The 27,500-nt window shown below is 46.9% G+C and overlaps 2 protein-coding genes across 11 annotated transcripts in view; one reads left to right on the top strand and one right to left on the bottom strand.

Moving 5' to 3' along the window:
* LOC118098941 (protein 4.1) overlaps positions 1-21,539 on the top strand; it is a 23,822-nt gene extending 2,283 nt beyond the window's left edge. For 3 of the 10 annotated variants that reach the window (XM_047337918.1, XM_047337917.1, XM_047337919.1), the window contains 26 exons: positions 2,198-2,277; positions 2,365-2,529; positions 2,875-2,979; positions 3,309-3,351; positions 3,785-3,860; positions 3,955-4,076; positions 4,171-4,267; positions 4,400-4,487; positions 5,686-5,838; positions 6,134-6,231; positions 6,320-6,495; positions 6,860-6,943; positions 8,474-8,578; positions 8,660-8,769; positions 9,021-9,065; positions 9,159-9,188; positions 11,663-11,839; positions 11,916-11,945; positions 13,023-13,460; positions 15,222-15,315; positions 16,656-16,729; positions 18,088-18,132; positions 18,368-18,466; positions 18,584-18,664; positions 19,079-19,200; positions 20,809-21,539. In XM_047337918.1, the coding sequence (XP_047193874.1) occupies positions 2,476-2,529; positions 2,875-2,979; positions 3,309-3,351; positions 3,785-3,860; positions 3,955-4,076; positions 4,171-4,267; positions 4,400-4,487; positions 5,686-5,838; positions 6,134-6,231; positions 6,320-6,495; positions 6,860-6,943; positions 8,474-8,578; positions 8,660-8,769; positions 9,021-9,065; positions 9,159-9,188; positions 11,663-11,839; positions 11,916-11,945; positions 13,023-13,460; positions 15,222-15,315; positions 16,656-16,729; positions 18,088-18,132; positions 18,368-18,466; positions 18,584-18,664; positions 19,079-19,189 (2,535 nt within the window). In that variant the 5' untranslated portion in view covers positions 2,198-2,277; positions 2,365-2,475 and the 3' untranslated portion in view covers positions 19,190-19,200; positions 20,809-21,539. Of the gene's footprint in view, positions 1-672; positions 804-2,177; positions 2,278-2,364; positions 2,530-2,874; positions 2,980-3,308; positions 3,352-3,784; positions 3,861-3,954; positions 4,077-4,170; positions 4,268-4,399; positions 4,488-5,685; positions 5,839-6,133; positions 6,232-6,319; positions 6,496-6,859; positions 6,944-8,473; positions 8,579-8,659; positions 8,770-9,020; positions 9,066-9,158; positions 9,189-11,662; positions 11,840-11,915; positions 11,946-13,022; positions 13,461-15,221; positions 15,316-16,655; positions 16,730-18,087; positions 18,133-18,367; positions 18,467-18,583; positions 18,665-19,078; positions 19,201-20,808 lie in introns of those variants that run through there. The other 7 variants (XM_047337920.1, XM_047337913.1, XM_047337914.1 and 4 more) reach the window with 7 other exon arrangements.
* Positions 21,540-21,788: 249 nt separating this feature from the next.
* lama1 (laminin, alpha 1) overlaps positions 21,789-27,500 on the bottom strand; it is a 25,266-nt gene continuing 19,554 nt past the window's right edge. The window contains 16 exon segments of the mRNA XM_047344598.1: positions 21,789-22,086; positions 22,714-22,927; positions 23,210-23,343; positions 23,424-23,577; positions 23,927-24,076; positions 24,284-24,473; positions 24,622-24,728; positions 25,051-25,231; positions 25,312-25,506; positions 25,590-25,738; positions 25,840-25,992; positions 26,088-26,202; positions 26,575-26,716; positions 26,800-26,944; positions 27,025-27,175; positions 27,335-27,459. Of these exon segments, the coding sequence (XP_047200554.1) occupies positions 21,932-22,086; positions 22,714-22,927; positions 23,210-23,343; positions 23,424-23,577; positions 23,927-24,076; positions 24,284-24,473; positions 24,622-24,728; positions 25,051-25,231; positions 25,312-25,506; positions 25,590-25,738; positions 25,840-25,992; positions 26,088-26,202; positions 26,575-26,716; positions 26,800-26,944; positions 27,025-27,175; positions 27,335-27,459 (2,460 nt within the window). The 3' untranslated portion in view covers positions 21,789-21,931.

Below are 27,500 nucleotides of genomic sequence, written 5' to 3'. Positions count from 1 at the left end.
GTGTCTCACCCGTGTTGATGTGTCTCAGCCGTGTTGATGTGTCTCACACGTGTTGATGTGTCTCACACGTGTTGATGTGTCTCAGCCGTGTTGATGTGTCTCAGACGTGTTGTGTGTCTCACGTGTTGATGTGTCTCAGCCGTGTTGATGTGTCTCAGACATGTTGATGTGTCTCAGACATGTTGATGTGTCTCAGACATGTTGATGTGTCTCAGCCGTGTTGAATGTTTTATTTTTTTCAGTTTCTTATGTTTTCTGGATTTTGACTTTATTTCCGATCACATGACGCCTGAACCATGTTTATGAATGACATCATCTTTACCTGTCTGACACGTGACACAGAGGTTCATATGAAAACAAACTCTGATTATTATCATTATTGTATTTAAAACATTGACGGGTCAGAGATTAATTATATTATCATTATATATCTGTATAAATCTTATGAAGGATTTAAAATATTCTCTGTAGAGTCTGATTATATTTACATTATATACTTTCTGGTCATTTATTAGAATTACTGTTGTATATATATTTGAATGTATTTGTTTAAAACCAGGTTGTTTAAATATATATATCTCTCTCTATATATATAGAGAGAGATATATATATCTATATTTATATATAGTTGTTCTCTGTTTGTTTGTCTGGTTTTAAACAAATACATTCAAACAGCTGACACGTACTGTGCGTCGTGACGTCAACGCCCCGCCGCGTGCTGTTTCGAGAGTGTGATGACGTAGTAGAAAGAAAAAAACGCCCATCACCGGGAGGAAGAGAGCGAGCGTCCTGCACGAGGACAGGTAAAGATGACGTTTGATTGACAGAGGAGGGTATTGATTAGTGATTGATATGGTTATCAGTTAGTTATCGATCAGCAGAGAGAGAGAGAGAGAGAGAGAGAGCATCATTTCTGCTTCATCACACTGCAGCCCTGTGTGTTTGTGTGTGTGGTGTGTGTACGTGTGTGGTGTGTGAGTGTATGTGTATGTGTGAGAGAGAGTTTGTGTGCGCGTGTGGTGTGTGTGAGTGTATGTGTGCGTGTGTGTGACTGTGTGTGCGTGTGTGTGACTGTGTGTGACTGTGTGTATTTGTACGTGTGTGTGTGTGTGTGTGTGTGTGTTGCAGTGGGGTGTTTCCTGCTGCAGGACGACAAAGACTTGTCTCCTTATGTCTCTGATGTTCTGCACCACTTTATATTTATATATAAGTATTTACAGTAAACTGTGCTTATATACATTCATATATAAAAACATAGTCTACTGTGTATATATTAAATATGATAGTCATATTTAAATGTACAGACTGAGTTCTACTAAATAAAGAAAGAATTGGTTTTCTACAACAAAACAGAGAAGTGTAGTCAGAATATAAAGGATACATGTTAAGTACATGTAAAATAATACATATATAATGATATATAATATATTATATAATATATAAGTGAAGTGGATAATTTAATTATATTTTCATTAAACATGAGCTGATAAAAACAACAACATGATAAAAATATACACTTTCATGATGATGATGATGATGAAAGTGATGATGATGAAGGTGATGGTGGTGATGAAGGTGATTATGAAGTAGATGATGAAGATAAAGTAGATGATGATGAAGGTGATGATGGTGATGAAGGTGATTATGAAGTAGATGATGAAGATAAAGTAGATGATGATGAAGGTGATGATGGTGATGAAGTAGATAATGGTGATGATGATGATGAAGGTGATTATGAAGTAGATGATGATGAAGGTGATGATGGTGATGAAGATGATTATGAAGTAGATATTGGTGAAGGAGATGAAGTAGATGATGATGAAGGTGATGATGGTGATGAAGATGATAATTATGATAAAGGTGATGGTGATGATGATGAAGGTGATTATGAAGTAGATATTGGTGAAGGAGATGAAGTAGATGATGATGAAGATAAAGTAGATGATGATGAAGGTGAAGATGAAGATGATTAAGCTTCTGCCTGACACCAGTTTATATCAGATTGTCTCTCAGTCCTAATCCCTCACTCTGATCACCGCCCCTCCTCCCGCACATTACCATGGCAACCCTTCACCTGACAGCTGGAGCTTGACAGATGTGAAGCAAACGTTTCTGCAGAAAAACTAAATCTGACCTTTCCCCCCAGCTCATGGTAACCATGTGGTCCCTTTTTCCAGTTGAATCGCCATGACGACAGAGCCAGGTGAGCCACAGGAGGCCCAGCCCAAAGAGGCAGAGTTCTTTCCTGAAGCCGCCTCCCACTCCACACCGAAACAAGTAAAAAACAAGGAATGACGGATCAGAGTAAATGATGAATGAACAGATGGTTAATTAGACAGGTGACATCACTTCCTGTTTCCTCAGGGGGCAGAGGGCGGGGCGACCCAGATCCAGACGGACGACTTGAGCATTCCCCTGTCGCCAAGCGGTCGCGTTGCTCGTTCTCCAGGTAGAAACACGCTGAGCTTCAGGACGATGCAGGCGAAGGTCACTCTGCTGGACGGCTCGCTGTTCACCTGCACTGTGGAGGTGAGACAGGTGGAGAGGGTGAGACAGGTAGAGAGAGGGGAGACAGGTGTAGAGAGGGGAGACAGGTAGAGAGGGGTGAGACAGGTAGAGAGGGGTGAGACAGGTAGAGAGAGGGGAGACAGGTAGAGAGAGGGAGACAGAATGATGGAAACCATAGAAACAGTGCCACTAGTTAGAAGTGTTACTGTTAATTAGAGTTTACTTACACTTACATTAGCTTTGTGGTTTTCATCTGTTGTATTTGTATTAAAGTCGCAGTTAGTTTATTGATTGGTTCGTTTTACTACTGGTTAGTTGCCATTGGTGTTAACTAACTAACTAACCCTGTTTCTTGTCCTGGTTCAGAAACGATCTCGTGGTTATCATCTGTTTGAGAAGATTTGTGAACACGTCAACTTGCTGGAGAGAGACTACTTCTGTCTGTCCTTCAGAGACGCAGACAACAACAAGGTCAGTCCACCTGTCTGTCTGTCTGTCTGTCCACCTGTCTGTCCACCTGTCTCTGTCTGTCTGTCTGTCTGTCTGTCTGTCTGTCTGTCTGTCTGTCCACCTGTCTCTCTGTCTGTCCACCTGTCTCTGTCTGTCTGTCTGTCTGTCTGTCTGTCTGTCTGTCTGTCTGTCTGTCTGTCCACCTGTCTGTCCACCTGTCTCTGTCGTTCTGTCTGTCTGTCTGTCTGTCTGTCCACCTGTCTGTCCACCTGTCTCTCTGTCTGTCCACCTGTCTCTGTCTGTCCACCTGTCTGTCCACGTGTCTCTTTGACATTTGACCTGTCTTGTAGAACTGGTTGGATCCAGCGAAAGAGATGAAGAAGCAGGTCAGAGGTGAGTTTGATTCTGATTGGTCAGTTGTGGACAGTGACTGTCTAAACTAGTTAACTAGTTCATGGGTACATATTTAACCAATGAAGGATTTAACTGGTCACCTGTGTAGACTGATGAACTAGCTAACTGGTCACCTGTGTAAACTGATGAACTAGTTACCTGGTCACCTGTGTAAACTGATGAACTAGTTACCTGGTCACCTGTGTAGACTGATGAACTAGTTACCTGGTCACCTGTGTAAACTGATGAACTAGTTACCTGGTCACCTGTGTAGACTGATGAACTAGTTACCTGGTCACCTGTGTAGACTGATGAACTAGTTACCTGGTCACCTGTGTAAACTGATGAACTAGTTACCTGGTCACCTGTGTAGACTGATGAACTAGTTACCTGGTCACCTGTGTGAACTGCTTCCCTGCGTCTCGTCTCTCAGGTGTTCCCTGGAACTTCTCCTTTAATGTGAAATTTTACCCTCCTGACCCCGCCCAGCTGTCTGAGGACATCACCAGGTAGGTTCACTAACCTGTCAATCAAACACTCACCGGTCCATCATCTCACCTGCTGTGGGCTGGGTTAGGGTGATGACTTCCTGTCTGTCTGCAGGTACTTCCTGTGTCTCCAGCTCAGACAGGACATCGTCTCTGGTCGTCTTCCTTGTTCGTTTGCGACTCACACTGTTCTTGGTTCCTACACCGTCCAATCAGAGCTCGGAGATTACGACCCCGGTACTGACCACCAGTCTATCTGATCTCTCTGTCTGTCTGTCTGTCTGTCTGTCTCTGACCTGTCTGTCTCTCTGACCTGTCTGTCTCTCTGTAGATGACTGTGGATCTAACTACGTCAGTGAACTTTGTTTTGCTCCAAATCAAACTAAAGAAATGGAAGAAAAGATCATTGAGCTGCACAAAACTCTCAGGTCCCACAAATATTCATTTATAAATATGAACATGAACCAGTTGATTCCAGTGTTTGTTATTTTAAATATCTGGATATTTGATTTTTAACATGAATATTAAAATGAAGTATTAAACCCAGTGTTTGTTTTTAGAGGGATGACACCAGCTGAAGCTGAAATGAACTTCGTGGAAAACGTCAAGAAACTTTCAATGTACGGAGTTGACCTTCATCACGCGAGGGTACAACACACACACACACACACACACACACACACACACACACACACACACACACACACACACAGCTGTAGTCACTGTGGTCATCGCTCATTGTTGATGGACGCTTGTTTCTGTTGTGACGTGCTGACTCATCCGTAAACCAACACACTGTTTTGAAGTCCAAGTATCACACACCAACTCAGTGATGAGAAGTTCAGGTGACTATGTAAACCAGTGATTTGAGTGAAGCCACTCATGTGTCATTTTTCAGAAACTTTAATGTACGTAAACAAATAACAGTTTGACTGACTGAAAAACGACATGTCAGTTTTTACCTTTAAATTATGTAATTTAAAAAGATTTTAATGTTTCTCAGTATTATTTGTTGCTGCAGGTTTAAATATATTTAAATAATTTCCGTTATTTAATGTGTCTTTAAATGAACATGTAGAATGAAACAGAGTCTGAGCTGCTGATGTTCTGCTCAACAATCTGATGATACATGACCCATTTCCTGTCTACAATCAATTAGTGTGTGTGTGTGTGTGTGTGTGTGTGTGTGTGTGTGTGTGGTGAGTAGTGATTTTTCCATCATGGTTATCATTGATTGAATTTCGGCATAACAGTATCAATTCTGCAGAATAAACTGGTTCAGAATCAGATCAGCAACAGATCTGACAAACCTGGTCACACTGATCACGGATCTGATCAATAACTGTGTCACAATGAAGGATTTAAAATTCACTACAAGTTTAAACAGAGTCGTTTAATTAAACCTGTTTGTGGTTGAGGACTCGTTAGCATTAGCATTAGCCTGAATGCTAATCACTGTGAGAGGTTCAAAACACAAAAGAAGAAGAAACAGTTAAAATTGTATTTAGATCAGATGTTCTTGTTCTTTTCTTCTACTTTGTCTCTCTACCTGTCTGTCTGAATCAGATGGTAGGAAGCTGTTTTGTTTGTGTGTCTCCAGCTCAGTTGGAGGTAAGACAGTGTGTGTGTGTGTGTGTGTGTGTGTGTGTGTGTGTGTGTGTGTGTGTGTGATCACTTGTTGTTTCCTGTTTCTATAGAAACAAACATCATCTTTACGTCACCATCAACTCTCTCAGCTGTTCCTATATTCCTCACAATTCATGTCTCTGTGTGTGTGTGTGTGTGTGTGTGTGTGTGTGTGTGTGTGTGTGTGTGTGTGTGTGTGTGTGTGTGTGTGTGTGTGTAGGACTCGGAGGGCGTGGCCATCATGCTGGGCGTGTGCAGTAGCGGCCTGCTCGTCTACAGAGACCGACTGAGGATCAACAGATTCTCGTGGCCGAAGATTCTGAAGATTTCTTACAAAAGAAACAACTTTTACATTAAGATCCGACCTGGAGAGGTGAGAGTCACGTCAACACCACAGAAGAAGAGTCTGCGAATGATGTCATCAACGTCTGAGAGTCATGTGACTGTGGAAAACAAACCTTAGAAGTCACATGACTCTGAAACTAGTTGATTTACTTAATCCTTTGTCTTTGACTCTTTGTCTTTATGACTCTGACTCTTTGAGTCTTTTTCGATGACTCTGTGTATTTGACTCTGACTCTTTGTCTCTGATTCTTCTCTGACTCTATGACTCATGACTCATGACTCATGACTCATGACTCTGTGTCTCTGTGTCTCTGTGTCTCCAGTTTGACCAGTTTGAGTCCACGATTGGTTTTAAGCTTTTTAACCACAGAGCAGCAAAGAGACTGTGGAAAGTCTGTGTGGAGCATCACTCCTTCTTCAGGTCAGTTGTGGTGCGTTTCAGGTCACGTTGTAACATGTGGTGCGTTTAAGGTCATGTTGGGATCGGACTCTCTCTCCCTCTCTCTCAGGTTGGTGTCTCCAGAGGAACCTCCTAAGAAATTTCTGTCTCTGGGTTCAAAGTTTCGTTACAGTGGTCGGACTCAGATTCAGAGTCGCAGAGCCAGCGCTCAGATCTCCAGACCTGCACCGAATTTCCCACGATGTGTCAGCAAGAGGAACTTGTTGAGCCGCAGCCTGGACGGAGGTACTAATCATTCTACTCATGGTTCCAGGAAGAGGTGCTTCTCTGAAGAACTCATCTGAGTAAAAGTACTGAAGGACCTTGGTGTTACTACTGGTCTCTGTGGTAGAAGTACTGGTCCCAGTGATCTTAATTCTGCTCTTGGTAGTTGTAGTTTTAAGCCCAGCTGTAGTTCTAGTCCCGGTGGTAATAGTACTAGGTCCAGCTGTAGTAGTATCAGCAGTAATGGCTGTAGTAGTAGTAGTAGTAAGTAACCCTAACAGTAGTACTGGAAGTGTTCCAGTATTTGGGGATTATCAGGTAAACTGGTCCAGTTCTTTGTTCCTGTTTTTACTCGACAGTGACCTGAGTTCTTGATAATCCTCAGGCTCGAGGACCACGCCCACACCCTCTCTGATTGGCTCTCCAGCCATCACAGCTTTCCCCAAAGCCAACGGTGGTACACACACAGGTAGAGCTCGTTAACGCTGTTGGCTGAAGTCATACCGCAGTACTGCTCTGTGATTGGTCATAGCTCGGAATGCTTGTCTTCATTCAGCTTTTTGAGGAAGCTGCTTGCTGCATTCTGATTGGCTGAAAGACTCTGCTTCACTGAGATACTCATGGAATCAGTTGTTCTTTTCTGTCCAATCAGCTCTCAGCTCTGTTTCTGCTGATGTCATCACGTGTCATTGAACACGTGATCAGACAGAATGAAACCTCACAGTTTGTTTCTTCTACCCGGGGACACCTGTCCCTAAAACAAACCATTGGGCGGGGCTAACGTATGGGATGGGGCGGGGCTTGAGTCTGTTGATTCCACAGGTTCATATGATTGTTTTCTTGCTTTTAATTATTTTTTTATGATTTTCTTCCTCTGTACATTTCAGTTGTGAATGACTCTGACAAACATTTAGCTGGTGGACTCTGACCTCTACAGGAGGGGGGTGTGATTGCACAGGGTTACTCTCCGAAGGTTAGCATTATTAGCATGACTTTAAACCATGCTAGCTTTGTGTTTGTAGTGATGTGTAGCTGCTACTGAACGTATCAACTCTTTCTGATCCATATGTTCGTTTATGATCCAGATCCAGTCAGAAACGGCAGCTGACTGCACTGTTAGCTTTGTTAGCTTTGTTAGCATTGATGGCTTTGTTAGCATTGATAGCTTTATTAGCATTGTGAGCCTGTGCGCTGCCTTAGCTGAAAGCAGGGTATTGATTTCACCTGTGTGTGTGTGTGTGTGTTAGCTGATCACATGGGTTGTAGATGGACACAGTATGTATCTACAGTATACAATTCGAATTTGTGTGTGTGTATATTTATTGTATATATAGTAATAATATAGAGCGTGTATGTATATACAGGAATTAAAATGTGTACATGTGAATCCATAGTGAATATATCATTTTATATATAGTGTATTACTATATATACACAGGGTTTTGTAAAATATTACTGAATATATATATATATATATATATATATAGTAGCCTAAATATAGGGGCGTGAAGGGTTTGTCTCATCTTTTCGTGAACTTTGCTAACATTTAATTTGAATACTTTTGTTAGCATTAACAGGTTTCTTAGCTTAGTTAGCATTGTTAGATGAGTTATTATTATGAATTTTGTTAGCATTGTTAGCATTGTTAGCATTGCTTGTGTGGACCAGTGTGATGTAGAGTCATAACGGTCACAGTCTTGCACCTCTGAATGCTGATTGGCTGACTAGCCCACACTTCTGTGCATGTATCCTGAGCTCTCATTGGCTGAGTATGCCGTTGCTGTGGCAACGAGCTTCGAGTCATGCTTCACTGTTAATGAACATGAGGATTGATTGGCTGAGTTGTCACTGTGGTTACCGCGGCTGATGGTGTGTGTGTGTGTGTGTGTGTGTGTTTGTGTGTGTGTGTGTGTGTGTGTGTGTGTGTGTGTGTGTGTGTGTGTGTGTGTGTGTGTGTGTGTGTGTGTGTGTGTGTGTGTGTGTGTGTGTGTGTGTGTAGATATGGGTACAGGATTGTATGCAGCATCTAAATCCATAGCTGTCAGTGACCTCATCACCATGGTAACACCTGAGAGGAGGACAGAGGAGAGGGAGGTGGAGCAAGGTAAACAAACAACCAATCAGAGGAGACATAATAAATCAGCTGATTGATGCTGTGAGATAACGTCCTGTCTGTGTCTCGTAGAAGACGAGGTGCTCGTGGTGGAGGAGGTGGTGCAAGACATGATGGAGGAAGAGGAGGAGACAAGAGCGACGGACATTTCTCCTCCTACTCCTCACAAACAGGAAACCAAGGTAACAAACACCTGTGGAGCAGGTTAATGAGTCTCACCTGTCTCACCTGTCACACCTGTCTCACCTGTCACACCTGTCTCACCTGTGGAGCAGGTTAATGAGTCTCACCTGTCACACCTGTCTCACCTGTCACACCTGTGGAGCAGGTTAATGAGTCTCACCTGTCTCACCTGTCACACCTGTCTCACCTGTCTCACCTGTGGAGCAGGTTAATGAGTCTCACCTGTCTCACCTGTCTTGTTTGTGTTCAGACGGAGTTGACTGACACTATGGACGGAGACCTGACGGCCACTGAGGTAAATGTTCCCACTAAGAGACAGACAGTTTTAAACTGTGGGGATGACACTAACCTGTCTACCTGTCTATCTGCCTGTCTGTCTCTCTGATAGTCTGATCAGGATGAAGATTTGAAAACTCAGGTAAATAAAACTTTTAACTCTAGATTTTTTAATTATCTCCTTGTTGTTACATTGTTCACCTTTCCCCCCCTCTGTTCTCCCCTGTCCCCTGTCCTCATCCCCTCTGTTCTCCCCCCCCCTGTCCCCACCTTTCCCTGTTCCCTGTCCCCTACCTTCCCCCTCTGTTCTCCCCGTCCCCCTGTCCCCTCACCTTTCCCCCTCTGTTCTCCCCATGTCCCCCTGTCCCTCACCTTTCCCCTCTGTTCTCCCCTGTCCCCGTCCCTCACCTCCCCCTGTTCTTGTCCCCTCCTTCCCCTGTCCGTCCCCCCTTTCCCCCTCTGTTCTCCCCATGTCCCCCTGTCCCCTTCCCCCCTCCCCCCCCCCCTCTGTTCTCCCCTGTCCCCCTGTCCCTCACCTTTCCCCCTCTGTTCTCCCCATGTCCCCCTGTCCCTCACCTTTCCCCTCTGTTCTCCCATGTCCCCCTGTCCCCTCACCTTCCCCTCTGTTCTCCCCTGTCCCCCTGTCCCTCACCTTCCCCCTCTGTTCTCCCCTGTCCCCCTGTCCCCTCACCTTTCCCCCTCTGTTCTCCTGTCCCCCTGTCCCCTCACCTCTCCCTCTGTTCTCCCCCTGTCCCCTGTCCCTCACCTTCCCCTCTGCCTCCTGTCCCCCTGTCCCCTCACCTCTGTTCTCCCCTGTCCCTCACCTTCCCCTCTGTTCTCCCCCTGTCCCCTGTCCTCACCTTCCCCCTCTGTTCTCCCCTGTCCCCTGTCCCCTCACCTTTCCCCCTCTGTTCTCCCCCTGTCCCCCACCTTCCCCCTCTGTTCTCCCCTGTCCCCCTGTCCCCTACCTTCCCCCTCTGTTCTCCCCATGTCCCCCTGTCCCCTCACCTTTCCCCCTCTGTTCTCCCCCTGTCCCCTTCCCCTCCCCATTCCCACCTTTCCCCCTCTGTTCTCCCCTGTGCCCTGTCCCACCTTCCCCTCTGTTTCCCCCTGTCCCCCTGTCCCCCTTCCCCCATGTCCCCTACCTTTCCCCCTCTGTTCTCCCCTGTGCCCTGTCCCCTCACCTTTCCCCCTCTGTTCTCCCATGTCCCCCCCCCTCACCTTCCCCTCTGTTCTCCCCTGTCCCCTGTCCCTCACCTTTCCCCCTCTGTTCTCCCCATGTCCCCTGTCCCTCACCTTTCCCCCTCTGTTCTCCCCTGTCCCCCTGTCCCTCACCTTTCCCCCTCTGTTCTCCCATGTCCCCTGTCCCTCACCTTTCCCCCTCTGTTCTCCCGTCCCCCTGTCCCCTCACCTTCCCCCTCTGTTCTCCCCTGTCCCCCTGTCCCCCCCCCTCGTTCTCCCTGTCCCCTGTCCCCTACCTTCCCCCTCTGTTCTCCCCCTGTCCCCTCACCTTCCCCCTCTGTTCTCCCCCTGTCCCCCCTGTCCCCTCACCTTCCCCCCTCTGTTCTCCCCATGTCCCCCTGTCCCCTCACCTTTCCCCCTCTTCTCCCCTGTCCCCTCACCTTCCCCCTCTGTTCTCCCCCTGTCCCCCTGTCCCTCACCTTCCCCCTCTGTTCTCCCCATGTCCCCCTGTCCCCTCACCTTTCCCTCTCTTCTCCCCTGTCCCCCTGTCCCCACCTTCCCCCATGTCCCTCACCTTTCCCCCTCTGTTCTCCCTGTCCCCCCACCTTTCCCCCTCTGTTCTCCCCTGTCCCCCTGTCCCTCACCTTCCCCCATGTCCCCTACCTTCCCCCCTCTGTTCTCCCCTGTCCTGTCCCCTACCTTCCCCTCTTTTCCTCCCATGTCCCCTGTCCCCACCTTCCCCCCTCCCCTGTCCCCTGTCCCCTCACCTTCCCCCTCTGTTCTCCCCCTGTCCCCCTGTCCCCTCACCTTTCCCCCTCTGTTCTCCCCATGTCCCCCTGTCCCTCACCTTCCCCCTCTGTTCTCCCCTGTCCCCCTGTCCCCTCACCTTTCCCCCTCTGTTCTCCCCTGTCCCCCTGTCCCTCACCTTTCCCCCTCTGTTCTCCCCTGTCCTCTCCCTTCCCCATGTCCCCTGTCCCTCACCTTCCCCCTCTGTTCTCCCCCTGTCCCCCTGTCCCCTCACCTTTCCCCTCTGTTCTCCCCCTGTCCCCCTGTCCCTCACCTTCCTCTGTTCTCCCCTGTCCCCCTGTCCCTCACCTTCTGTTCTCCCATGTCCCCCTGTCCCCTCACCTTCCCCTCTGTTCTCCCCTGTCCCCTGTCCCTCACCTTCCCCCCTCTCCCCATGTCCCTGCCTCACCTTTCCCCCTCTGTTCTCCCCTGTCCCCCTGTCCCTCACCTTTCCCCCTCTGTTCTCCCCTGTCCCCTGTCCTCCCTTTCCTCTCTTCTCCCTGTCCCCCTGTCCCCTCCCTTCCTCTCTGTTCTCCCCATGTCCCTCACCTGTCCTCCCGTCTGTCCCCCCCTTTCCCCTCACTGTTCTCCCCATGTCCCCTGTTCTCCCCCCTGTCTTCTCACCCGTGCTCCTACCTGTGTCCTCAGGAGACATTGAGTCCTGAAGATGTCCAGAAACCTCAGAGCACCATCAGCGCGCTCAGGCGCTCCTTCTTAGAGGGAGGGGGAGCCGGGGGGGTGACTGAGTGGGAGAGACGTCTCGCTGCGTCGCCGCTCCGAAGAATCGACGACGCTCCGATGATCGAACCCCTGGAGCCAGACGAGGTGAGAGCGAAGACACAGAGGAAATAAAACATAAACAAACTGTCTCTCTGTCTGAAACTGTCTGTCTGTCTCTTAGCCCCTCCCACTGGACAGCAGCTCCTCAGAGGTAGGTCGACTGAGCTGTCAATCACTAACTTTATCTTTTTAGAGCTTTAATACGACATAAAATGATTTTTTTCTTCACAAGTTTGTTTCATACTAGACCCTGATTGGCTCCTGACTAGTTATGATGTCATAAGTCCTGCAGGTCCGTCTAGGTGTTCAGTGACTGACACGGTGATGTCATACAGGTTCGGTCACATGGTGGCTGCGTTCCAAAAGTCAAACTTTCTCAGGAATCTTCTTAACTGAGTGAAACTGAAGTGTTTCAGCAGCCGCTATAATAATAATTCTCTAAATGGAAAGGAGCTTCGCTGCTTCCTAACTTATCTCCTTATCTCCTCCTTCCTCAGGAGGAAGCTCCACTGTGTAAGATTTAGGTGAAAGGATCTATTGACAGAAATTTAATATAAAATAATCCGAGTGATGTTTTTTATAGATGTTCTTTAAATTATACAAATTGTTGTTTTATTTACTCTAGAATGGGCCTTTATATTTACATCAGGGGGTCCTCTTTATCGAGGCCGCCATGTTTCTTGTAGTAGCCCAGACTGGACAAACTGAAGCTACCACAGGTTCTCTTTCATGTTTGGAAGGGGGGGGGTGTTCAGCTGCAACATGACACTTCACCACTAGATGTCACTAAATTCTACACACTGCAACTTAAAAAACAGAAAACTTTATTAGAACTGTCAGAGTACCGTAAATTTTGTGCGTATTTTCCGTTATAAATAAAGTGTTTTTTTTAAAACAGAGTGTAAGTGGAGGCAGATTTTCTCCGCACAGTGGTCTCCTTTCCTAACTCCTTTCCTAACTCCTTATGGCTTCTCCTTCACGTCTTTTCTTGACCCTGTGATGTATTCCATCGAGGTCAAGGAATAGGGGTTAGGAAAGGAGATTATCAGACTTGACGAACGCAGCCCACGTTTCCATTCAACAAGTTACCCAGAAGTCTGTTCTGTAAAAGGATGTGATGTCACTGAACCGTTTACTGGAAACGTAACGTAACCGTATCTTTGCTGATGTCACTGTCATTGGTTAATTAGTTTGTGTATGTTTGACGTTGCTCACCTGTGCGCTCCAGGAGGGCGGGGTCATAACAAACCAACAATCCCCTCAGCCAATCAAAGAGAAGAGTTACACTGTGGGGCGGAGCTACGACACCACCTCGGGCAGGACTGTCACCATGACATCTAAGGATAATAGCTCTGATGTTGCCATGACACCGAGCATTGAGATGGACAGGCACGTCCGAGTCATTCCACTTTCCACTGCTGATGATGTCATCACAGGGGGGTCGCTGACGACCATTTGTGAGGTGAAGACGCCGATCTCACCGTCGGAGTCCCTGTCCACCGTCTGTGCCGTCATTAGTGAGACTGGAGGAAGTGGGGTCAGAGCGCTGGACCCCCGAGGGGCTGTAGGCTTGGAGATGACCCCCCTCCTCCATCCCAAATCACCTGTGGGCGAGCTGAACCTAAGTCCTGCCGCCAGCAGGAAGTCTCCCTCCACGGCCAGAGTGGTACGCTAATTGGCTGGTTGGTGATTGTCATGGAAACAAGCATGAGGATTAAACACCGTGTCCTCGCAGCGACACGTTAACCATGCTGGTGCGTGTCTGTTCAAACTTAACACCTCAGCTCCGTGAAACTGCAGGAGCCCGACGACCGGGTCACGTTAATAACATGGATCGTTTTTTAGAACCAGAATCTGTAATTGAGTCCAGCAGGGGGCAGTGTGGAGCTGCAGTGAGTCCAGCAGGGGGCAGTGTTGAGCTGCAGTGAGTCCAGCAGGGGCAGTGTGGAGCTGCAGTGATCCAGCAGGGGGCAGTGTTGAGCTGCAGTGAGTCCAGCAGGGGGTTGAGTGGGAGCCAGTGCGGCAGAGTCAGGGGGAGCGCAGGCTTGAGTCAGCAGGGGCAGTGTGGAGCTGCAGTGAGTCCAGCAGGGGGCAGTGTGGAGCTGTATTGAGTCTGCAATCCAGCGGGGGCAGCTGTATTGAGTCAGCAGGGGTGTGGGCTGCTGAGTCCAGCAGGGGGCAGTGTGGAGCTGCAGTGAGTCCAGCAGGGGGCAGTGTGGAGCTGTATTGAGTCCAGCAGGGGGCAGTGTGGAGCTGTATTGAGTCCAGCAGGGGGCAGTGTGGAGCTGTATTGAGTCCAGCAGGGGGCAGTGTGGAGCTGTATGAGTCCAGCAGGGGGCAGTGTGGAGCTGCAGTGAGTCCAGCAGGGGGCAGTGTGGAGCTGCAGTGAGTCCAGCAGGGGGCAGCAGCGGGCTGTGAGCTGCAGAGTCGCGGGGCAGTGTGGAGCTGCAGTGAGTCCAGCAGGGGAGGGCAGTGTGGAGCTGCAGTGAGTCCAGCAGGGGCAGTCAGCAGGGGGGTATGGAGCTGCAGTGAGTCCAGCGGGGCAGTATGGAGCTGCAGTGGGTAGCAGGGGGTGCGGGGCGTGTGGAGCTGCAGTGAGTCCAGCAGGGGGCAGTGTGGGATGAGTCAGCGGGGGCTGCAGTCAGCAGGGGTGTGAGTCAGCGGGGCAGTGTGAGCTGAGTCAGCAGGGGGTGGGAGCTGCAGTGAGTCCAGCAGGGGGCAGTGGTGGAGCTGCAGTGAGTCCAGCAGGGGGCAGTGTGGAGCTGCAGTGAGTCCAGCAGGGGGCAGTGTGGAGCTGCAGTGAGTCCAGCAGGGGGCAGTGTGGAGCTGTATTGAGTCCAGCAGGGGGCAGTGTGGAGCTGCAGTGTTCAGTTTAAACTCTCTGCTTCCTCCTTCACTTCCTTCAGACATCATTTTGTTTCTTCTTTGATCACAATGGTGGACACTTAACAGCTGATTTGTGATTTATATTTTTTTACCCAGAATTCTGGTGGTTTTTGATTTGTGCCCGGGGCCTATTTCTGTTCTTAACAGTCTTTACTTCCTGTCACTGGACCCTTCATTTGATTGGTTACTTGTTTTTTTCTCCTCATTTGAACCAAGATTTGTTTGGCAACCTCTGTTTCAGTTTATTTATAATATAATAATATAAAATATGATATTATATGATATTATCAACTAACTAATAATAAATCTACGCCTGCCCCCTCCCTGCATGGCTACATGTCCTAGTTTTTATTTTAGTCACTAATGACTAAAATCAAACGTCCAAAGATGATTCTTAACCTGAGTTTGTTTCTTTGTGTGTGTGTGTGTGTGTGTGTGTGTGTGTGTGTGTGTGTGTGTGTGTGTGTGTGTGTGTGTGTGTGTGTGTGTGTGTGTGTGTGTGTGTGTGTGTGTGTGTGTGTGTGTGTGTGTGTGCGCGCAGCCTATACCTACATTTGATGAAATGTCTCCTGAACTAAATGCTCTGCTGAAGGCGGCCAGAGATCAAGAAACCTTTAGAGAACACAACCTGCTGAGTCGTCTCCTGTCTTCCTCTGTCTCCCTGTCTCTGTCCTCTGTCCTCTGTCCTCTGTCTCCCTGCTCTGTCCCTCTGTCTCTCTGTCCCTCTTCTCCTGTCTCTCTGTTTCTCTGTCCCTCTGTCGCTCTCTGTCTCCCTCTCCCTCTCTCTCTCTCTCTCTCTCTCTCTGTCTCTCTTTCTGTCTCCTGTCCCTCTGTCTCCTGTCTCTCTGTCCCTCTGTCTCCCTGTCTCTCTGTCTCTCTGTTTCTCTGTCCCTCTGTCTCTCTCTGTCTCCCAGTCTCCTCTCTCTCTGTCTCTCTTTCTGTCTCTCTGTCCTCTGTCTCTGTTTCTCTGTCCTCTGTCTCTCTGTCTCCCAGTCTCCTCTCTCTCTCTCTCTCTCTCTCTCTCTCTCTCTCTCTGTCTCTTTCTGTCTCTCTGTCTCCGTCTCTCTGTCCTCTGTCTCCTCTTCTCTCTGTTCTGTCCCTCTGTCTCTCTCTCTCCCCGTCTCCTCTCTCTGTCTCTCTTTCTGTCTCTCTGTCCTCTGTCTCTCTGTTCCTCTGTCCCTCTGTCTCTCTCTCTCTCCCTCTCCCTCTCTCTGTCTCTCTTTCTGTCTCTCTGTCCCTCTGTCTCTCTGTCGCTCTCTGTCTCCCAGTCTTCCTCTCTCTCTGTCTTTCTTCTGTCTCTGTCCTTCTTCTCTGTCTCTCTCTCTCTCTCTCTCTGTCTCTCTTCTGTCCTCTGTCTCTGTCCTCTGTCCTCTGTCTCCTCTCTCTCTCTCTCTCTCTCTCTCTCTCTCTCTCTCTCTGTCTCTTCTTCTGTCTCTCTGTTCTCTGTCTCTGTCTCTGTCTCCCTCTCCTCTCTCTCTCTTCTTTCTCTCTCTTCTCTCTGTCTCTTCTCTCTCTCTCTCTCTCTCTCTCTCTCTCTCTCTCTCTCTGTCTCTCTTCTCTCCTCTCTCTCTCTGTCTCTCTTCGTCTCTCTCCTCTCTCTCTCTCTTCTGTCTCTCTTCTCTTCTTTCTCTGTCTCCTGTCCTCTGTTCTCCTCTCTCTCTCTTTCTGTCTCTCTGTCCCTCTGTCTCTCTGTTCCTCTGTCCCTCTGTCTCTCTCTGTCTCCCAGTCTCCCTCTCTCTCTCTCTGTCTCCCTCTCTGTCTCTCTCTCTCTCTCTCTCTCTCTCTCTCTCTCTCTCTCCTCTGTCTCTCTGTCTCTCTCTCTGTCCTCTCTGTCTCCCGTCTCTCTTTCTCTCTCTGTCTCCCTGTCCCTCTGTGTCCCTTTCTCTCTCTCTCTCTCTCCTTCTGTCCCTCTGTGTCTCTGTCCCTCTGTCTCCCTGTGTGATCAGGGTTATCGATCTGAATGTCTTTGTGTTTCAGACGTCGGAGAAAGTGGAGACACTCCTCTTGATGACACAATCACATGACCAGGACCAGCCATTGGTGGACCAGGTAGCAATAGGAAGTGTTGTAGGCCCGCCCCCTAGTAACCCTCCGCCCCCTCCCCAGGAGGCTGATGTCATGCATACTAATGATGTCATAGAGGGATGGGCCAGTGATGATGACAATGCTAACCGGGCTAAAAGTCCCGTAGATAAGCCTGATGAGTATTTCAGCGATGATGAGCCTAGTAGCCAAATTAGCGATGAAGATGCTAGCGAGGCTAGCGAAGATACTATCAGTGTGTTAGCGCAGGCAGCAGTAGAGGAGGCTATGGAGGCTGCTGTCATACAGGCTCAGAGCCTAGATGCTAGCAATGCTAATCAGGATAGCATGAATGCTAACTTAAAGGCTAGCTACGGCGAGCAGGAGATAAGTAGTACGGAGGTGAACAACAGCCCTGAGACCAGACCTGCTGGGGGATTGTCTCAACGTTACCATAGCAACGAAGACTCTGACAACTCTGAAGACGACAAAGCCGAGTGGAGGTTCAGTGAAAACTCCCCTCCACTGTCTTTACTCCGCCCAACTCCACGGCCCAATCAGATGCAGCCGTCCCACCATAGTGACGATGATGACGAAGAACCTAAACCTCTGCAGGAGGTAACACCTGAGACCAGTGACCACGCCCCCCCTCAGATGCCTCTCCCACTAGAAGCTGTGACCCCACCCCTCTGACCTCTCATCCATTAAACCAGTGACCCTCCTCAGATGCCTCCCCCACTAGAAGCTGTGACCCCACCCCTCTGACCTCTCATCCATTAAACCAGTGACCCCGCCCCCTCAGATGCCTCCCCACTAGAAGCTGTGACCCCACCCCTCTGACCTCTCATCCATTAAACCAGTGACCACGCCCTCAGATGCCTCCCCACTAGAAGCTGTGACCCCACCCTCTGACCTCTCATCCATTAAACCAGTGACCACGCCCCTCAGATGCCTCCCCACTAGAAGCTGTGACCCCACCCCTCTGACCTCTCATCCATTAAACCAGTGACCCCGCCTCAGATGCCTCCCCACTAGAAGCTGTGACCCCACCCTCTGACCTCTCAGCCATTAAACCAGTGACCCCGCCCCCCCTCAGATGCCTCTCCCAGTAGAAGCTGTGACCCCGCCCCTCGGGTTCATCCCCCAATTTTCCTGCCGGCAGATTGTTGTTAAATCATTAAAATGTTGAGATTAAAGAAAACATGAGAATCACAAACTTTATTCTGAAGAGATTTTCATCAACAAACATCAGAAGTGAGGCATAAACAAAAGAAATATTTCATATAGTCTTTGAATATGTATAAAAATATGTTTCATGTTTTATAAATATATGTATGTATATACTTTATAATGTGTTATATGTTTGACATGTCTGAAAATTTCAGGAGATCCCAGTAATGAGGAAGACTCTCACGTATGAAGCTCCAGGGGTGAGTACAATCTAAGTTTATCTTTAATAATAATAATAATTATTATTATTATAATTACAATTTCTTATCTATAAAATAAAACATGGAATAAGTGATTGAATTGATACATTTTATAAAAACGACTTGAACACAAACTAACACAAACTAAGAACAATCAAATCTAAATAGTTTGTGGAAACCCCAGCGAACTTCAGAGTATTGATTATTATTGACTGATCTTAATGTTCTGTCTCAGAGCCGAGTGGAGTCTGATCTTCCTGCAGGACGAATTCTGAGCTCGCAGACGTTCACCGCAGAGACGTCTCACACCAGCACCACCACACACATCACCAAGGTAACACGTCACCACGGTAACACACACATCACCAAGGTAACACGTCACCACGGTAACACACACATCACAGAAAGATGAGAAAATGTGAAGAACCATTTTCTCTTTTTTTCTCTTCAGACAGTAAAAGGAGGAATTTCAGAAACAAGAATCGAGAAAAGAATCGTTATTTCTGGAGACACAGAAATCGACCCCGACGAGGTAACGTTCTAAATGATGCTGAGCTTCAGTCTGAACTCCACTGATCTTCTTTCAGGAGCACTTTGATCCATCGAGGATTTTAAATCAGTTGCTTTCTGTCGGATCAGAAATCAGGTCTGTGATTATGTTTTAATATTTCTGCAGCTTTATTTAATTTGTGGTGTAACTGTGGTGTTGAGAGTAAAAAACTGACATCATCCTGTTTTATTTTTAGAAAACTGTGGTTCTTATTGTTTTAAAATTATTTAATGATTTAAAAGATCAATAAAAAAAAACATCTTTAATTGCCAGTTCAGCCAATCACAACAAATCCAAGATCCGGATTAACAAACTCAAACCTTGAACCATTAAATAGCTGGATCTTAATCCGGACCTGAACCTGGACCAGGTCTCACCCTCATGTCTTTCCTGAAGGCCCTGGCTGCAGCGCTAAGTGAAGCACGGCGGCAGCATCCTGAGCTGTCCGTCACACGAGTCGTCGTCCATAAAGAAACTGAAGTGTCTCCTGATCATGTGATTGATTAATGACATCACAGGTAACAGGAAGGCCTGTCCTCACAGGTGGATGCTGATTGGCTGATTGGTGCATGGCGCATTCTGGCTTCTGTTTGTGTTCCAATAGAATTTCATCAGGAGCTCACATCTCATTGGCTCCAGGATAAAAACACACACACACACACATACATAGCAAATAGAGCGACTACTATTATAACGTCTCTGGTTCAGGAAGTAAATTTCTCGTTCATTTTGTCTGTTGCCGTTTCAGAAAATCATTTAAAAAAAACAGTTTGAAAATAAAACATTTGATTCAGAGTAAATAGAAAATATAGGAAAATGCAAAAAAAGACCAAGATACAAGACTGTGTCTGTAATTATTTGAAGAGTGAAGAAACTACACATCCCATAATCCATTGCGAATGATCCAACCAGAAAATGAATGAGATCTTCAGGAACCAAACTGTTGAGCTCTATGCCCTGATTGGATCAAATGTTTGGGAGGAACCACAGAGGACAGGAAGACCTGCAAGAACAGCCATCTGATTGGACTAAAAACTGAAGAAATATACAGGAAGCAATAAATCAATCAATCAATAATACCAATCAAACCAACCAATATGGCAAACCAATCAATCAATCTAGCTGATCATTATTAGCTGAAGTCAACATATTATCCAATATTGCAAATCCCATTATCATCTTAGGGGCTGTATCACTGTTGACAGATGATGACCCCTGCGACCTCCATCAGCGGCGCCACAGTCCGTCACACAACATCCGACAATCTAACGCAGACACTCCTCCCGTTCGTTATGTTTAACACCACCTTAGAAATAACTGAATCAACAAAAGCTGTCAAGGTGACAAGGAAAATGGCTTCGCCATGTATTTATTTATTTATCAAGGATGAACATTCATCAATAATTTAACAGATGTTATGTAAGTAATTAACATGAATTCATTTTTATTTTATTTTTAAAATATTTGAATCAAGTGTTTATGATCATATATAACTCTGGGTTCTGCCCCTTATTATTATTATTATTGTTGTTGTTATTAATATTACTATTATTGTTACTATTATTACCTCTGCCAATGAGGTTGTGTTTACCCGTTTGTTTGTTTATCAGCAGTAACACTGTTGACAGATGATGCCCCCTGCAACCTCCATCAGTGCTATGCTTTCATCCTATGCTAACATGCTATGCTAACATGCTATGCTGACATGCCTCCATCAGTGCTATGCTAACAAGCTGTGCTAACATTCACCACTATTATTTCAATTGAAAAGTCTATGGTTTCTGAACTCAGGTTGACACTGTTGACAATAACATGCAACACTATGCTAACATTCAGGACCAGGCTTTGAAACAAGCTGTGCTAAGCTAACATGCTAATGAGCATGGGCATGCAATTCTCCGGGATGCTCATAGAGCTAAGCCGATCGGAAAATATTGCTCCCTCTGGTGGCCACATTCAGTTTTACTCGATACAAGTTCACTGATTGGATCAACGTCACAGCAGACAACTGAAATTATTTAAAGTAAAAATCTTCCTTTATTATTTCAGGTCCTGTGAGAATGTGTCGACTAGACGACCAACAAAGATGTTTTCATGTTCAACGGCTGCATCTGTTTCTCTTTCAGGACTGATTCCTGAGGCCTCTGCTGCATTGTGGGAGATGTAGTCCAGACAACAGAAAAACTGTTTGCAGCAGCAACACGCACGCACGCGCACACACACACACACACACACAGACACACACACACACAACCACACAGCCTGACTGGTGGCTGAGTTAGCTTCAGTTAGCATAATCATTAGCTAGTATGATTAGATTTAGTTGATATTTTCACAGTTAAGATAAAACAGAACCTGTGAGAGACACAAGGGGGCGCTGCTGTGGTGCCATCAGCACATTCCCATGGCAACCAGACAACCTGCCCCATTTTACTTCTTATTAGCCCCGCCCACACACACCTCTGATAGGTTAAAGCAGACACCTGATGGGAATGTTGATGAATGTTTGCTCCTGATTGGACGATGGAAGATCAGCTGGCTGTTACATGTCTCACCTGCAAGGAACTGGAAACATGTATTCTGTCTGATGCCAACTGTTTCCTGTCTGAAATGTAACATAGCATGAAAGCTAGCTTTATACCCGCTGACAGTTTTACAGCTAAATTCAGGACTGTACTTACCCAAAATGCAACATTAATATGCCATTATGACATCCCTGTTATGATTTATTTCTGTCATGTTATGTTTATTTATTAAGTTATTTATTGGTATTACACACTCACCACTCCCCCTGGTGTCAGGTTACAAATGAACCCCCCCCCACACATCATGTTTTAATTTATGATAAAAACTGTCACCCACAAAAATTAAATAAAATTTAAATTAAAAAAACATGCGTTGTCTTTTGAATAACGTCTAATTAACACTGACTCGACCTTTAGGTTTCCAGAAAATGTTAACAGACATCCATCGTTATAATTAATCTAATTATATCTGTTTGATTTCATCACACATCGAGTTAATTCATAATTCTGTTTTCTAGAAACTCGTTAAAAGTTTGAATGTGTCTGAAAACTTGGAATAGAAATTTGACAATTGAATAAAATAATTTTAGATCAACTTTATTGATTCAGAGTTAAAGTTACAGAAACAGAGAGATAAAAAGAATCAGCTGCTAAAAGTCGTTTGTTTTAACGCCAAGATCAGTGAGATCAGACTGTGGACCAATCACAGCCAAGCGGCGCTTCGCTAGACAACAGGACACGAGTTAGGTGTGACACCCAACAGGAAGTGGGCGGAGCTCAGGTCGAGACCGTTGCTCAGGTGAGACTTGATGAGCTGGAGGTTCCTGAGACAACCTCTAAACCTGGAGCTGCTCGACAGGCAGTTCTGTCTCACTCCCACTGTAAGAGAGAGAGAGACAGGTCAGACAGACAGGTCACAGAGAGAGAGACAGGTAAGAGACAGACAGGTCAGACAGACATGTCACAGAGAGAGACAGGTAAGAGACAGACAGGTCAGACAGACAGGTCACAGAGAGAGAGACAGGTAGAGACAGACATGTCACAGAGAGAGAGGGAGAGAGAGACAGGTAAGAGACAGACAGGTCACAGAGAGAGACAGGTCAGACAGACATGTCACAGAGAGAGACAGGTAAGAGACAGACATGCACAGAGAGGAGCAGGTAAGAGACAGACAGGTCAGACAGACATGTCACAGAGAGAGAGACAGGTAAGAGACAGACAGGTCACAGAGAGAGAGACAGGTAAGAGACAGACAGGTCAGACAGACATGTCACAGAGAGAGAGACAGGTAAGAGACAGACAGGTCAGACAGACAGGTCACAGAGAGAGAGACAGGTAAGAGACAGACAGGTCAGACAGACATGTCACAGAGAGAGAGACAGGTAAGAGACAGACAGGTCAGACAGACAGGTCACAGAGAGAGAGACAGGTAAGAGACAGACAGGTCAGACAGACAGGTCACAGAGAGAGAGACAGGTAAGAGACAGACAGGTTGGAGCGTCTCACCTGGATACCCTCCCACGTAGACGGGGTTGTTGGTCTCTGCTGAGGTGGATTGTGGGTAGGGGTTAGGGGTGGTGTAACTCCGCCCATCTACATTCAGACTCAGGCTGTGTTTGGTTTTTCTGGCCAGTAGGCGGTGCCACTGTCCATCACACAACCCCTGACCAATCGAACGCACAGACACTCGTCCCGCCCCGTTATTTACATTAAACACCACCTTAGAAAAAACAGAATCGACAAAAGTTGTCACGGTGACAGTGAGAATGGGAAGACCATATATTTATTTATTTATGAAGGAGGAACATTCATCAAGAATTTGTGCAGATTATTTGACTGGTTGTTAAAGGGGGCGTGAACTTCACTATGTGACGTATATGGTTCCTAGTTTGTATTTTTGCTCGGGGGTGTGGCTTTATGGACAGCAGGGGGGTGCCAAGGTCAACAGACCAGTGACTCTTCATCTGTCTGTAGACAAACACGCGGGTAAGTGTGCGCTCACCTGTCCGTTCACCATCTCCAGTCCAATGGCGTCGACCTTCGCACTGCTGATTCCCAGAAATACTCCTTCTGATTGGCTCGTTCGAAACTCCAGAGATACTGACACGTCCGAGCCAACTTTATACCCATCATGCACTGCACACACAGACACACACATGTTAACAGTCTGATCAGACATGACGACGTGAAAGCAGGTGTTTCCTTTATGGACTCACTGAGGATGGCGTAGCCGCTGCCATTAAAGTAACTTCCTGTCTGGTCTTTAGTGAAACAGGAAGTGACATCATCCTGTGAGGCTGGTTTGGTCAGATCCAACATGGCTCCGTTCAGACTGACTGAGCGAATGCACCCTTGTAAACTGCTGCTGACCTGAGGGACAGACAGGTGGACAGACATGTTCTGAATCTCTTATATAAACCATGTTACATGTATGTTATATACTGTATGTTGTACATGTTACATGTTTACGTTTGCAGCTGTGACCTGCAGGGATTTGATCATTCGTCACTTTTAATGTTGGCTGATCAGTTTGTTCGTGATCGCGATAATTTGATCGTTTAGAAAATAAATCTGATGAAAACTTCCAGTGAGCTCACTTTTTACAACTCACTCCAATCACATCCATTGATTGATCAAATATTAGATGAATGAAAACCAATGAGTCCAGGTTACATTTGATGTTGTGATCAAATTTAAATGTGAGTATTTATTGACGTACGTTGATCCTCCTGCTGGTGTATGCGTGTGGTAGTCCTCCCAGGTACAGCGTGTTGTCCACGTCCAGCTGGTTTCCTTTAACTGTCACAGACTCCAGACTCAAACCATCGACTGACAGCGACACTGAGCGCCGGCTGACCTCAGCGCTCACCTGAGAGACAGACGGGGAAACATGATCATATCTTTTAAACATGATCAACAAACATCGTCCGTCTCACGTCATCACCTGGGATGTTATTTCTGTTGCATGTGAATGAAAAGTGTTTAACAAACAGGACCCATTTAGAGCGTTAGTTCTTTTGGGGACATCACAGTTTCATGTTTGCACGTGTGTGTTCATGTGTGTTTTTGAACGCACAGCGTGCCAGTCTCCGTCGTTAATGGCAACAGACGAGGTGACAGAGGCGGGGCCTTTTCCCAGGTCAGCTGACATCATCAGTCTCCCTCCCATCAGTTTGACAACGATGAAGTCTGTGTGTTTGGAGTCCGAGAGTAGAACGATCAAACCGTTGGCAGCCCGGCTTCGCACCGACAACCTCACAGAGACGCTGTGGAAGAGGAGGGGAGACGGCATAGAGGAGAGACACACACACACACACACACACACACACACACACACACACACACACACAGTCAGGGATTTATTCTGAGATAGTCCCTCAGAGACCAGCCCCCCTGCTTGTCATGGAGACTCACCTCTTCCTCACGGTGTTGGGGTTGATGACGAAGGTCATGTGACTGTGTCTGGACGAACCAAACTGAGCGGCTGACGACAGGAAACTCGGCTCAGCCTCCGACACACACTGCGTCACACAGAAATCAGTTATCGTTAACACGTACGAACCAATATCGATAATCACTCACCGATTATCAATACCTATCATCAGTTATTACCAAATCAATGAAAGACAGATAACCCTGAATAGTCCATAATAACATTTTGATAAATGATCAAAGATTTAAGAATAACCAACAAGAGTTGAATTAGTCACAATTAATAAACATTACTCAATAAAATTAATATTGGTAAGTGGTATATTTAGTAATCAATAATGGGAATAATCAACAGTCAAAAATAAATGTTGATTATCTTGTTCAGTTATGTGTAATAAACGTTTTTATTACCGTGAGCGCTCCAGGTGTCAGGGCACTCAGATATGTGGGCGTGGCTACATATACGTGGGTGGGGTCTGGAGTTGGTTCTACATCCTGGTCATCAGGAAGCACCGCCCCAACCCTCTTCTGCAACAGACAGCTGTCAAGCTCCACCCCCTCATACCTCACAGCTCCTGATAGGTCGACAAGTCTACGGAACGAAAACAGTTCACCAATCAGAGACAAAGAAAGCTACGTGTGTGCGTGTGAGTGTGTGTGTGGTAGACTTACGCTCCGCCCACCACCAGGTCTTGGATGCAGCCTCTGAACGACCTGGATAAATCTTGTAATCTGATTGGTAGATGGGAATCCTCTGCTGAGGGCAGCCCACCGATGAAGAAGGAGGCAGGAGACAGACGAGGAAATCCGCCTGGCAACAGAGGGACTGATTTCAGGTGATCTTCGTCCACCTGCACGGACAGAGACCTGAGGACAGACAGGTGAGACAGGTGTCAGGTGAGACAGGTGTGTTAGGTGGGGCAGGTGTGTGTTTCTATGGTAACACGTACTTCCTGTTGATGGTGATAATCACAGAGTGTTTTTCTCCGTCACCAAATGATCCGTCCGGTTTCATCACTTTCACCTTCCGGGTGGCCCCGCCCACTTCACCAAGCTCCGCCTCCAAGGTGCCTAAGACCAGGTGAGCACACAGGAAGTACTGCGGGCGCACACACACACACACACACACACAGAGGTTACAGTGATCAACATCACATGCTGGTGAATACATCCACACATACATGTGTCATGTGACCTCACCTGTTTGTGCAAGCGATCGTCACTAAGGGCAGCCAGCAGGACTCCTGATTGGTTGTTGGAAGAGAAGGAGAAGAGAAGCTCCGCCTCTTGACTAAAGGATGGAGGAGAGATCTGAACGAAGCCTCCGGACAGAACCGACACACTCCGCACCGCCTGTGAGATAATCAATCAGTGTGACCAATGACGGATCAGCGATCGGATCACCTGACCTGTGTGAACAGTATTTACTGATCGGCGGTGTGTGTTACCTCGAGTACGCAGCCCTTCCTGACGCCGTATGCGTCTCTCAGCAGGTCGAAGTTGGAGCGAGCGATCTCCACGTTCTTTATACAGCCGACGTACGACCTGGACACCACCTGTCGCCTAGCAACCATTCAAAGACAGACAGGTGAGTTAAGACACGCCCATCCTGTGATCACGCCTTGTCCTCACCTGGTGACATCATTACCTTGCATGGCTCTCTGGTGTTTTATTTATGAATTTATGAATCTGCAAAGATCATGTGATCAAATAATACAAATTTTACTATTAATTATATTCTATTTATAATAAATGTTTTCCCATCCTCATTAATAAAGTATTAACTCAAAGTAGTTTGTTTGGTTAATCTGTGATGATGTCATTTCAGATCAGCATCCAATCACCAACTGACTTCAGATGAAGAGGAGTGGCATCATCCTCGCTCACATCTCGTCCTCAAACCGAGGGGCGGGACACAGGAAACCACAAACTCACCTGATTGGTCTGGAGGCAGGAAGTCCTCCGATGTAGATAGGGTCGAGGTCAGAGCGGTTAAGGTCGGAGGCAATCCCTGGAGACTCCGCCTCCAACACTTCCTTCTCTGATGATTGGTCGGCAGCCATGATTGACAGGTATCCTGCAGGAACCAGGTAACTGTGAGAAACAGCCCCCCCAACACACTCACTACTTAAATGACGTCTTAGCAACATGCAGTCGCACCTTTGCGTTTGTTCCTCTGCAGCGTGATCTTGTACCACACTCCTGTGTTGTACTTCCTGTTGGACGTCAGGATCAGAACGCCTGAACCGAGGTCAAAGGTTAGACGGACACGCCCCTCCACCAGCTCAATGGACAGGAAGTCTCTCTGCAGGAGACACGAAGGAGGTCATGTCTATGCTTCTTTTCACAATAAGAGCTTCAATAAAAGCCTTGAGTGTGTCGTACCGTGTTGTTAGAAGCCAGGTAGAGCAGTAATCCGCCCGGCGACAGAGTTTTAAACTGAAACACGATCGACGTCGACGTCGCACGCAGAGATTTCTGGACCAATGAGAATCCAGATCCATCAAAGTGGAAGGACGTCTCCTCCGTCTGAGGACTGAGAGAGAGAGAGAGAGAGAGAGAGAGAGAGTTGTGTTGATCATACATGAGTTGTGTTGATCATACATGTGTTGTGTTGATCATACATGTGTTGTGTTGATCATACATGTGTTGTGTTGATCATACATGTGTTGCATGTGTGTCCTCTGGGTTTTACCTGCTGAAGCAGCCTCCACATGCTCCTTCTCTGCTGTCGTAGTTCCACAGTCCGATATTCCTCTCGTTGAGCAAAGCTTCGCCAAAACAGCCCTGAAAGGTCGATGACCTCAGCGCTGCGGGGCTCTGACATCACACATACACAGTTACAACATGTTCATCTCCAC

The sequence above is a fragment of the Hippoglossus stenolepis genome, chromosome 19 (genome assembly GCF_022539355.2).
Source record: "Hippoglossus stenolepis isolate QCI-W04-F060 chromosome 19, HSTE1.2, whole genome shotgun sequence".
Lineage (NCBI taxonomy): Eukaryota > Metazoa > Chordata > Actinopteri > Pleuronectiformes > Pleuronectidae > Hippoglossus > Hippoglossus stenolepis.
This window is presented reverse-complemented; position numbering and strand designations above follow the sequence as displayed.